Below are 12,187 nucleotides of genomic sequence, written 5' to 3'. Positions count from 1 at the left end.
TCAGGTAAAATAAATAAGTTTTGGATGAACTTTAAAAATCCATTTATAACTTCTTCCTCAAAATTTCACTTTAACACCCCTTATATTCAATCTCTCATAATTTATAAATCCTTGAGCTTTAACTTCTCTATTAGCTTCCTTAAGCTTTCTTAATACCCAAAGAATCAAAACCCATCATAAATTATAAGAAATAACCAATTTAAGCATTCCTTACCTTAGCTATGAAGACATGAGAAGAGAAGAAGGAGAAGAAGAAACTCCACTATTCCATATTTTTCTTTCCCTCTTATTATTTCTTTCCACGTGAATATAAAGATAATCAAATAAAATTTTAATTCATTTCTTATCAAAATGATCATTTTACCATTTTACCATTTTACCCTTTCATCCTTCAAACTTTGTTATTCCATCATGCTCCAAGAAATTCCAATTAAATACCTGAATTTTTCAATATTTCAAAATTGAGCATAAAATTTTAAAAATTTATATTTTAGTCACTAGCCCAGCTTTCGGGATGTTACAGATCCAATGACCAAAATCTTAGATCAATACTCGTATAATGCTGGGTCTCTTTTTCTCCGTAGGCGTAGCTGGCTTTATTAACTTCATGTCTGGGCACGGATTATTGATGATTGGATGTAAATTACTGGTTCACTTTTTAAGTATCGTGACACTTCCGGCAATTTAATTACTGGGTCTTACTTCTCAGTCATCTATATATATGTTCTATGATCTATCGTCATGGGCACCCTTTCTATTTGCATGTAAACGATGAGGGCCTTCAGGGTTCCCATTTTCCTGCTTCTCGGTGTTTTTCTTCTTTCCGGTCGTATTGACGCTAGGAAGCTAGCTGTGAGCGAAAAGAAACTGCATGCAGTTGGTGAGAATAAATCATTCTTCCCTTATATCCCTGTTTATGGCGATGGGTTCGGTTGGCCTGGTTCCGATGGCCGCATAGGCGGAGGAGGTGGGGGTGGTGGTGGTGGAGGAGGCGGGGGTGGCAATGGGGGTGCTGGATATGGTTTCGGAGGTGGTGCTGGAGGTGGGATTGGGTCAGGAAAAGGAGGGATTGGAGGCGGAGGTGGTGGCGGGGGTGGTGGTGGTGGTAGTGGGTTTGGCGGAGGATACGGTGCAGGATTTGGAGGAGGAATCGGAAGTGGGAGCGGAATACCGTGAGTTTGTGAAACAGATTGTACTGACGTTGTTGCTTGGGATTGAAGTAACTTCATCCTATATGTTCTCTGGTATTATTAATTTGGGTGTGCATTACTTGTTGATTAGTTGGCTCCGTTTCACAGATGTAATTGTAATCTGTAAGCCTAGACGTGAATGGATGGAATAAAGTTGCTTGTAATAAAAAGTTCATTTAACTTGTATTAGTCACATCTTTGTGTTTATTGAACCTTAAACACTCTTCTTCTTCTTCTTCTGGGTGAAATCAAACACTCTTCTTTTGTACTAACACTTTTAACAGAACATAACTAAAATATAACAACAAAAACTTCTAGATTATGATTCCCGTGATGTGAAGAAGAAAAAGAATTAATGTTAAAACATTAAATATATATAATCATTTTATCATTAATTTTCTTTTGCATTCTATTAATACATCGCCATGCACATTAATAATGCTTTTAAATCTTAATTGTTGACAATAATGAGATTAAGTGTGTTAATTCATATTTTATTTCTTGAGGTCCCAAGTTTGAGCATTAGAAATATCAGAGGTATGAGCGTTTAATGTCAAATGATTGAGAGTTATTTTTGAATATATATTGTATTTACCTAGATTAATAAAAAATAATAATTATTATTTGGTATGTAAGGACCTTCATAATAAGGGTAGTATTTCTCTCCTTAAAAAATTTAGGTTTGAACAGTTGTGTTTGTAGAGTATTTATGTATTATTATACAATTTGAATTACTTCATTTTGTATCAAAATATATATTGTCAATTTTTTTAGAAAATTTAGTGAATTTGAAGTAAAGTTATTGAATAAATCCTTGTACTGTAACATAATATATTTTGATATAGAAATAAGATTTAATGTATATTAATTTTCGATAATTAAATGAATTTAATTTTATAGTTGAAATTAAAATTAGAAAATAAATTATTTTTAAGATAATTTTTATATTATATAAATTAATCCTTTTAAAAGATAAAATCTAATTGCAAAACATAAAATTTTTCGGTTTTAACCAAAAGGCCTCGAATTAATTATTCAAGGCATGTATGTGGGCTTAAACAGAAGCCTAGGTTCACTTTGATCTGCTTCAAAGTTATGCCCAGTCCAGTTGAATAAAAGCTATCCCTCTTTTCCGATCCCGTCAAACAAGAAACCCCAAACGAAAGTACGAAACACATTCATTATTAAACCCTAGACACCCGCTCTCTGCTCCTCGCAAACACCAAGCTACAATGGCGGACGTAGTTCAGTACCGTCTCGAGCGCATGGTAGACGAGCTCGATGACCTCGAGCGTCGCGGTATCTTCACTCGTCGTGAGATCGCCGAGATAGTCAAGCAACGTCGCAAGTTCGAATACCGACTCAAGCGACCTTCTCCTCTCAAGCAAGATTTCATTGCCTATATCGACTACGAGACTCAGCTTGATGCTCTTCGCCGGCTCCGTAAGAAAGCTGCGACTCGTGAACTCGTGCGCCAAGGAAAGAAGACCAAGAGTAGAAAATCGGTCTCCGATTTCGCCTCCGTCGCGAGAATTACGGAGATATATAGACTTGCCGTGATGAGATACAAAGGAGATGTGGAACTTTGGTTTCGGTACCTTGAGTTTTGTAGGCAGAGAAATAATGGAAGAATGAAAAAGGTACATTTTTTTTTTTAATTTATACATTTATATATTTCTGTTTGAATATGGAAAAAAAGAACTTGTTTGAGTGTTTATTCGGGTTTTAGTCGCGAATGGTTTTTTAATTTGTTGAATATTGTAGGTTTTGGCTCAAGTGATTCGGTTTCATCCTAAGCTGCCAGGAGTATGGATATATGCAGCAGCTTGGGAATTTGATCATAATTTGAATGTTGCAGCAGCTCGTGCTTTAATGCAAAGTGGCTTGAGAATTTGTCCTAGTTCAGAGGACCTTTGGGTGGAGTATCTTAGGATGGAACTTACATACCTTAACAAGCTAAAAGCACGAAAGGCTGCTCTAAGGGAGGATAAAGGAACCTTGGTCCGTGATAAGAAGGATGCCGATGAGAAACAATGGAAAGAGGAAAATAAAGATTTGTTTATGCCCCTTGATGATGAAGAAAAAGAAAATAATGATCACGGGTCAGAGGAAGAGTCTGAGAAGGAATCAAATTTGTTTTTGGAGCATGCTTCAGGTATTCTTAAAACGATATATAGTGGGGCAATTCAAGCAGTCCCTTCTAGTTTTAGCCTCAGGAAGCAACTTCTCGAGATACTGGAAGCAATAGAAGTGGCAGATTGGGAGGAGCTTCATGGTGAGATTCTGAGTGATATGAAAAGAGACTTTTCAGCTGACCCTGAATATTGGGATTGGCTAGCAAGACTCGGAATGTCTGATGCCTCAAGTACAGGGGAGAAGAATGATGATGCCATGGTCTCTAAGTTGCAAAAGGCAGCTCAGGTGTGAAACTTGTAACAACTATATATTGCCAAGTAAAACTCTAGCAAGCATGTTTATGATATGATATATATTATTTCTCATGCCATGTACAGGTGTATGAAGAGGCAATACAAACCCTGCCTTCAGCTAGGATGTTTAAGTTTTATATAAAATTTTTGTCGGATGTCATTGCTCCTGACAGTGGAGAAGCAGAAGTGATTTCCTTAACCAATCATACCTCGAGTTATATTATTGATATTATTAAGGTTTATGAGAAGGCTGAAACAATGGGGTGTCTTACAGAAGAACTTGCTTGCCAATATATTTCATTTTACACACAACTTGGGAGAGTGGAGGAAGCCAAGAAAGTAGCAGAGAAGCTTTGCTGTGGAAAACTTTCAGATTCATTACAATTATGGATTTTGAGGGTTTCCATAGAAATTAGATGTATCACAAATTCTCTCTTTCCTGGCAAGACTGATGCATTGTACATCTTTGAGCTTTTTAGAACTGTTCTCACAAAAATGTCAATGTCAGAAGCTGAGAGCTTGTGGGTAATGGTATGGTTCAGCATTAATTTTCTTATTTGTTTTTCTTTTCTCTCTTCAACTCCCTAGTTGATGTTTATTTATCATGCTGAATGAACTTGGATCCCCTCATGCTGCAACTGAAGTTATGACGTGCCTGGACATGTTGAATTATGCTTTTTTATCTGCATTGTATATATGAAAACTTATTAGTATTTTGTATTTCTATCTCTTCCTCCACTACATCAGAAACAGTAAGGCTATCAAGTTGACGAGTATGAAAATGCTGATGTAATGCTATCTCATTCTGCAGGCTCTCAAATTCTTTGTAAATCAGAAGAAATATTTTGAGAAGCTGATTGAGCTTTCTCTCAAAGCGGTTGCTAAATTTGGTGGCAGTGAGAATGGTTTTTCTCTTTCTTCAGCTGTAGTTAATTTCATCCTTCAAAAGGATGGACTTAAACGTGCAAGGGAGGTGTATAAGCGGTATGTTATCATGTCTTGAATCAATGTTTTTGGTTACTTTTGTTTTACCTCAATTGTATCTCCCCAAGAATTTGAAGTTAAGGTTTGCTGCTGTGCTTTTACATTTATATGTTAGTATAACAGAAGTATATCACCAATATTCATTTGATGCAAGAAATTTCTTACTTTGTGTCCTCCACCAATTGTAGATTCCTGGCTCTACCTCATCCAGGTCTTGCATTATACAAAAATTGCATTGAATTAGAGTCACATCTCGCCTCTCTTGGCAGTGAGGATTCTCTAGTAAATGCCCGAAAGTTGTATGAAGCTGCACTCGCAACTTATGACCAAGACACTAGCTTATGGAAGGATTACCATTCCCTTGAAACTAAGGTGAGCTTTTTATATGGTTTCTTTCATACCAGTATCCATGATTTTGTCTTGTATCGCATGCCCTCACTATCTTCCAACCACCTTTTACAGTTGGGGACATCAGAAACTGCTGCTGCTATCTATTGGCGTGCTCGGAAATCATTAAAGGACTCCGCTGTAGTTTTTTAATTCCCCTTACCAATTACAATTTCTTCAGTTTTGATGTCCGATATCGCTATTTATTTTAATTTTTTTATGTTTTTAAGAGAAAACAGAGGAAACCCCTATCAATGCGAAATACTTTGGATCTGAGTCTCAGATTTCAAATTGATCTTAGGATGGCTTCTAATATTTTGTTGGTACAAAAGGCATTTTGGTGACAACTCCATCATAGGCCTTTCCTCTTACCAAAATCTTAGCTTTAGTTCCTGCATTTTGTAACCCGGATTTCACGTATCCCATTGCTATATTCTTCTTCAGGCAGGGGCTAAATCCTCCGCTGGTGTTTTCACCAATGATGTTCCCTTTCTCATCCTGAATCTCACTGTAGGATCGAGGAGGTGGGCCTGAGGACGTGAAGCCAACACGCCTGATAGAGGGACCTTCCAGTTATTCTTAATAACCTGCAATGCAAGAAGACCTAACTATTCGAGAATCAAAGGAAAATATTCGATTGAGTAACAGTCGAAGAGAATAAACTAAAGAAAGAAGCAAAAGTATGTATGTTTGACACAAAACAATCACCAGTAAATTGCATGAACGCAAAATAATGAATCTATAAAGAATCAAGAATGGTTACATACAAGAGTTTAGTGACTAACCTGGAGAGCTAGAAGAGATCTCTCATCATGGATGTGCCAAGAGACATCGCCACCTTTGGACTTGATGCCTTCATATGCTCTTCAATGTGTGCCAGATCTTTATACCTGCAGCCTGCATTCGCTACAAGGTATATGTGATCATCCTTAACTTTGGTGATCACATAATCATCAATTGCCCCTCCCTTCTCATTTGTAAAGACGGTTAGCGTTCCCATTCCAGGGGCAAGTCCAGCAACATCAACAATGATGAGCTTTTCGAGGAATGGAACACAGTCCTTTCCCTTAAGGCTCAGCCCATACATATGGGATATATTAAAGAGTCCACCATTCTGTCTGCAGTTTACTGTAGAGTACATGATCGAGTCCTTGTACAGCTGTACTGAATCGACATGCTCCATCCAGCAAATGGGACCATCTTCCAACCATTAGCAACATGGAAGTCATAAAAAACAGTCTTTTTCAGATCAGCCTATGAAGCAAAGAACCGACAGCTACGACCTTCTTGCCAGATTGAGCAAGACAACGTGTAATCGATTGCCCAGGATGCCAAAGACTTCCCCTCATCTTCTAAAGTTGAAATATCTGATGAGGAGTAATCTTTCAGAAATAAGAAATAACGCAATCTTTTAATGGTCACTTGCTCAGTCATGTGCAAGGAAACGCAAGTTCAACAGAAGTTACGCACAATCGAAGAACTATCAATAGGCAAAATAAGTGTAAAATGAAATCCAATTTAGAACATTCTAAACCGATTTTTACATCATTGCGCCATGTTCATCTAAACTGGTTGTCAGAAATGCCGAGGGTAAAAAAACATCAGTAATATACAGGGCAAACAGAATGGAAACGTACTGTAATTCAACGGAAACGCTTCCTGTATTCAAAATCACACAAGCAATCCCATGAATCGTTTTAATTTCAATGTTTACAACCCAACACATATTACCAATCAAATATCATATGAATTTCTTCACAGATGATGACCCAAAACGATCCAGAAATCAGCATTGAGCTATCCAAGACATTCAACAAACAACAACCAGACCATCTCCAATGAATACTCGCCATTGTGCCAAAGTTTTTGAGATGCAAACCATCGAAACAGAAAAGGGTGTTTAACAAAAAGAAAGAAACAAACGCTGTCACAGTATCAAAAGATCAAAACCAAATTCACCACAAACATCACATGGACAAAGAATAATGGTACCAAGATTTTAAAGACATAAAACTATCAATGCAATAAGACAAAACAAGAAATGGAAAAGGCTTACAAAGAACCCTTCCCTGCGTTTCTCTTCTTCAAAACTCCCAAAGAGCGCAAGACACCACTGCTCTGCTAAGAGATAAAAAAAAGGATAGCCTTTTATATATGGGTGAATGATATTACTATACATAAAAAAAACTAAAATATTGGCAATGATATTATTTTTTAATAAAAAAATGATGAGATGGTCTCATTGGTAGTATAGTGGGTGAAGGAGGGTTTGTCTGCAAAATCCACAAAAACAAATATCCAACAAAACCACATCGTCAGCGAGTGGTGCTTAAAGGACTTTGGAGCTATACGATCAATCAGCCGCCTTCGTGGATCCTTTATCAATCAGTCGGTCGATGCTCATGGGATACTCAGATCAGACAACGTTGAACCCAGAGATTAGTTAGTCCACCTTGAAATAACAACTTGGACCCGAACCCAGTCCAAGGATACAACGTTGAACAGTTCTCTTTATCCTTTAAAAATGTCAACATCCAATTGTGATATATTATTACCTGATTGTAATATTCATTTCTATTACTTTGAAATTTGACTTTTCTCGCTTTATTTATACAGTTCTTTCTCTTATGTTTTGTTGAAGAAGAGGAGAATGTGAAAAACAAACACATAATCACAGCTTTAAAGAAAAGATATTCATTGATTTATATGCATGAGCCATGAAGTATATTTTCAAATTTCCATACTTCAACTGGATCGTCTTTGCAAAATATTATCAGTGGTTAATTAAATGAATCAAAGAATAATGATTGTACATATGCACATGTTGTGATCATGAATATATGGATTAAAACAGCTTGCTTGCGAATTCATCAATGGGGCTTCCTTCTATACGAGAGTAACTGGATTTTTTGGCTACCTCTCTCAGCTGCGATAAGCTTCTTCCCAATTGCAACGCCACCTTCATTTCAAACAACTCCCCGTTTTCTCTTTTATCCAAATCACTTTGACTCAGAGTTGATTCAATAGATTCTTGCACATGTTTGAAGAAGCCGGCGTTGTTCCTATACATCTCAAACACCATACCGACTTGTCCACCGTGCTCCAAAGTGTTAACAGCTGAAGCTAAAGCTCCTACAGCAGCTGCCATTATTGCTGCCCAAGGAGCATTGGACGAATCCATAAAGGCAGATCCTAGAGCTGCAATTCCAGTTAGTATGGGCCCTGAGGAAGCTAAAACTTTGTTCATCTTCAAAGCCTTGTTGCCTAGTCTGTCGTAATCTTCACTGTCTTTTCTCTTAATCACCTCAACCACTTGTTGCATTTCCATTTCCAGCTCCTTGCTCCATCCATTGCTGTCAACAACTTGTTTGTTTGTTTTCTGAGATTGGATCTTAGGCCACCAAACAGCAGGCTCTAAACTTTCCGGGAATTTTTCAAGCATTACGCCTATCAAGGGAAGAGGGTAAGCTTTATCAAGGGCCAAGACCTTCTCCATAGCATCTTTTACATCCTCTTTGCTTGGGGAGCCAATGGCAAGGAGAGTTTCTATTTGTCTCTGAAGCTGCTTAAACAATCTTCTCGCATTACGTTGCTCTTCCACAAGCTGCGAGGGTTGGATTTGGTTCATCAACACCAACATTCCCGTGGCTGCAGAGAACAGGAGAGTCGATGCAAACTTCAAACCCAAAACAGAAACCCCAGCGCCGCAGGTTGCCATAACACCAGCCATGGTAGCGGCGGTGAGAGTGATCATGTTGATGGAGTTAAGAAGAAGGGTGTTCCAGTTTTCCCGTTGTTGCCCGACGTTGTTGTGCATCTCCACTCTATCGGCAATAGACTCTAAGATAGCATAAAGTTGTATAGTAGCCATTGAAACCGATGAGCTTTCTTCAACCAATGGTGTCTCAATAACATTCTTTTGAAATGGGATTGTGTTGACGAACCCATCCCTGGTAGTATTCAAATCCACAGACAAACCTTTGGTTGGTACTTTGGGAACTGACAACCTAACCGATGGAAGCTTTGGCACAGATAGAGCTGCACGGATATGCTTTGAAGACGAAGAAGAAGAGAGTAAAAAACTAGAAGCATGTAAAGAAGCCATGTGACGCCGTTTATTCTCCAAGATATCGTCTGCTGGTGAATTTGTATAGGAAGTAAGTGATTTGTTTGCAGATGTAATGGATGAAGGGATGTATTTATAGCGGCCAACATAGCGAATAGATTTGAGGAGATCAAGTCATGCTCCGAATCGTTGACTGAGTGATTGAATTGACCTATTCGCTTTTTAGATTATTTCCTATTTGGGCTCGGGAAGTGGTAAAACAACTATTCATTACTTCAAATGAAATTCTCAAAGGCAAGGCTACTCCATTACCACATTTTTCCCCGGCCCGATGTTGCAAAAATTCCTATTTGATAAATTCGAATTAATCAAAACGAAACTTTAAAAAACTGAGAATAAAAAGAAAAACCTACGGTCAATAAACGTTTATGCATATGTTCTGCCAAGGCTTTGCTTTTGGTCTATAAACTCCATGGTTATATATGTTACGATGGCTCAAAAAGAAAATTAAACCTCAACAAAGACTTGAAAACCATCTTTTGAAATAATACTATTCTAAATTTCCCCCTTTTTGCATATAATTTGAATGAGATTAATTGATACCCCGATGGAGTTCTTTGGATAATATTTTGACTTTTTCCTTCTTCTTAAGAAAAAGAGAAAATCGCCTCAGTGACCAAAAAAAGTTATAATATACGATTTTAACCAAATTTTTTTGGATTTGCCAAAATGACCAACAAAATCGCAACGCGAAATAAAAATCGCAACGCGATCCCCAGAATCGCAAATCAGTTTCCAAAATCGCAACGCGATTCTTGAAAATCGCAATGCGATAGTACAAATTCGCATTGCGATTTTCCAAAATCGCAACGCGAATATGAAAATCGCAACGCGAACACATAAATCGCAACTCGTATCCGTAAATCGCAACGTGTATCCGTAAATCGCAACGCGTATGGGTAAATCGCAATGCGTATCCGTATATCGCAACGCGTATCCGTAAATCGCAACGATAATCCGTAAATCGCAACGAGAATCTGTAAATCGCAACGATAATCCGTAAATCGCAACGAGAATCTGTAAATCACAACACTGAAATTTTGGGTATATAACACTGAAATCATAAACTAAATCCCTAAATCGCAACTCATTCCATCTCCATCTATCACTCTCTCCGGCGACATCCGTTCCTATATCCAACGACATCCTTCCCAATCCGGCAACAAGTTTTAGTTTCGCAGCTCGTCTGTTTAGTAAATTAATTTACAACCATGAAATCATCTAATGTTGATCATGTTTGGATAGATTTGTGTTTTGGAGGGTCATGGGATAATGTTCATGGTGTTTTACAATATATGCCTTTACCCATGAATCTTCAACTAAAATTGTCTTTACAAAAGTTAACTTATGAAACTCTAATGCTACGTGTTTCAAATAAATTGAATTTAGAGCCCCTAAGTGGATTTAGGCTATCTTATCAGAGAAATGGTAAAGTTTATTTGTTAACCGACAATGAAGATGTTGAACGATTCATTGCTTACATTAGGGTTTCACAAGATGATGTTACATTGTATGTTGTTGAACCTAGAAGTAGTATTGTTGGGTCAGTAGCGGGTAGTAATCAACTAAGTTTTTCTCAAAACCCACAACCTTTCTCTAATCCAAATCCCAATCAACTTTCAGCACCAAATTCCGGTTTTCGTATTGACCAGTTAGACGATGATGAGCCAACAGAAAAAATTGTGAGTACTAGTCAGTATTCGAAATTTGGTCTTGGTCAATATCCAGACTTTGATATTGGTCAGTACACGGATTTTGATGATGTTTCAGAAGAAGAAACAGACCCTGCGTGTAATGATTTTGATATTGGTCAATACCCGAATTTTGATGATGAAACAGTCGTTGCCGAAGAAGATATTGTTGATGATAATGAGGAGGAAGTTACGACTGTGAATGAACATGTTGAACATCCATTCTGTAATTCATATAATCCTGAAGAAGAAAAAGAAGAAGAAAAAGTCCCCGAAGAAAAGAAAATGCCACGGGCGTATAACTGGAATATGCCAGAATTACTTCAGATACCGGAAGAAGAGTTGGTAAAGAAAGCAGTTGATTGTTACACAAAAGTTATTCGTATCAAGAAAGATGATTGTTTTGATACAAAGGAAGACTTGAAGATAGCTTTGTATACGAAATGTGTGGAAGATGGCTATCAACTAAAAGTTAACAAATCAAGCAAAGATCGTTTCGAAACAAGGTGTATGATTGACAAAAACTGTACGTGGCGTATGATTGCAAAGAGAATAAAAGATTGCAAAATGTTTCAAGTTAAGACTTTTATTGATAAACATACATGTTTAAGAACCCAAGTTTTTCCTCACCATAGACAGGCAAACAAAAAGGTGTTGGGTGGTTTTCTGGCTGAGTTAATGTTTTTGAATGGCAGGGTATATCGGGGACATGAAATTATGACTGACATGAATGCTCGGTTCAAGATTAGTATATCATATTCTCAAGCTTGGAGAGCCAAATGTTATGCCTTGGAATTGTTGAGGGGGTCGCCAGAAGCATCGTTTGCCCAACTGCCGGCTTATTGTCACAATTTAAAGCTGAAAAATCCTGGGTCGGTAACTCATATCAAAACAGATAGAGATGGACGCTTTGAGTTGCTGTTTATCGCCATTGGTGCTACGGTTAGTAAATCAATATAATTTTGTTGACTCATTTTTGTTAGTTACATGCATTTCACATTTAAATGATTATATTTCTTGTGTATATTATTTTGTAGATTCGTTCGTTTATTACTTGCATGCGCCCAGTTATTATAGTTGACGGAGCACATTTGAAAGGTCGATACCTTGGAGTAAACTTATTAGCAGTAGCCATGGATGCTAACAATGGGATATTGCCAATAGCTTACGGGGTTGGCAAATCTGAAACCTCTGATTCATGGACATGGTTTATGGGGCATTTTAGGGATTGCATAGGTCCTATTAGCAATCTGACAATCATATCCGATAGGGCAAACTCAATTGACAACGCTGTTAGAAGGTGTTTCCCAGATGCTTTTCATGGACTTTGTGGTGTTCATTTGTATAGAAATCTAAAATCAAGGTCTGCTGGTATAAAAA

General features: G+C 37.6%; 3 protein-coding genes and 1 pseudogene across 3 annotated transcripts; 2 read left to right on the top strand and 2 right to left on the bottom strand.

Annotated features, from left to right (window-relative positions):
- Window positions 1–771: 771 nt before the first annotated feature.
- LOC120123958 (glycine-rich protein DOT1-like) lies at window positions 772–1,176 on the top strand. Its single transcript, XM_039142761.1, has one exon. It carries the CDS (start codon window positions 772–774, stop codon window positions 1,174–1,176), a length of 405 nt encoding a protein of 134 aa, XP_038998692.1.
- A 1,183-nt stretch (window positions 1,177–2,359) lies between these two features.
- On the top strand, window positions 2,360–5,281 carry LOC120131613 (U3 small nucleolar RNA-associated protein 6 homolog). Its single transcript, XM_039148596.1, has 6 exons — window positions 2,360–2,830; window positions 2,955–3,611; window positions 3,704–4,150; window positions 4,431–4,603; window positions 4,792–4,975; window positions 5,066–5,281. Exons 1-6 carry the CDS (start codon window positions 2,423–2,425, stop codon window positions 5,141–5,143), a joined length of 1,947 nt encoding a protein of 648 aa, XP_039004527.1. The 5' UTR covers window positions 2,360–2,422; the 3' UTR covers window positions 5,144–5,281.
- Window positions 5,282–5,738: 457 nt separating this feature from the next.
- Window positions 5,739–6,361, bottom strand: LOC120131812 (annotated as a pseudogene).
- Window positions 6,362–7,833: 1,472 nt separating this feature from the next.
- Window positions 7,834–9,095, bottom strand: LOC120131716 (probable F-box protein At4g22030). Its single transcript, XM_039148671.1, has one exon. The coding sequence runs from the start codon at window positions 9,093–9,095 to the stop codon at window positions 7,836–7,838; it is 1,260 nt and encodes a 419-aa protein (XP_039004602.1). The 3' UTR covers window positions 7,834–7,835.
- Between the last annotated feature and the right edge of the window lie 3,092 nt (window positions 9,096–12,187).

The sequence above is a fragment of the Hibiscus syriacus genome, unplaced genomic scaffold (assembly GCF_006381635.1).
Source record: "Hibiscus syriacus cultivar Baekdansim isolate YM2019G1 unplaced genomic scaffold, ASM638163v2 tig00000132_pilon, whole genome shotgun sequence".
NCBI classification, from domain to species: Eukaryota; Viridiplantae; Streptophyta; class Magnoliopsida; order Malvales; family Malvaceae; genus Hibiscus; species Hibiscus syriacus.
This window is presented reverse-complemented; position numbering and strand designations above follow the sequence as displayed.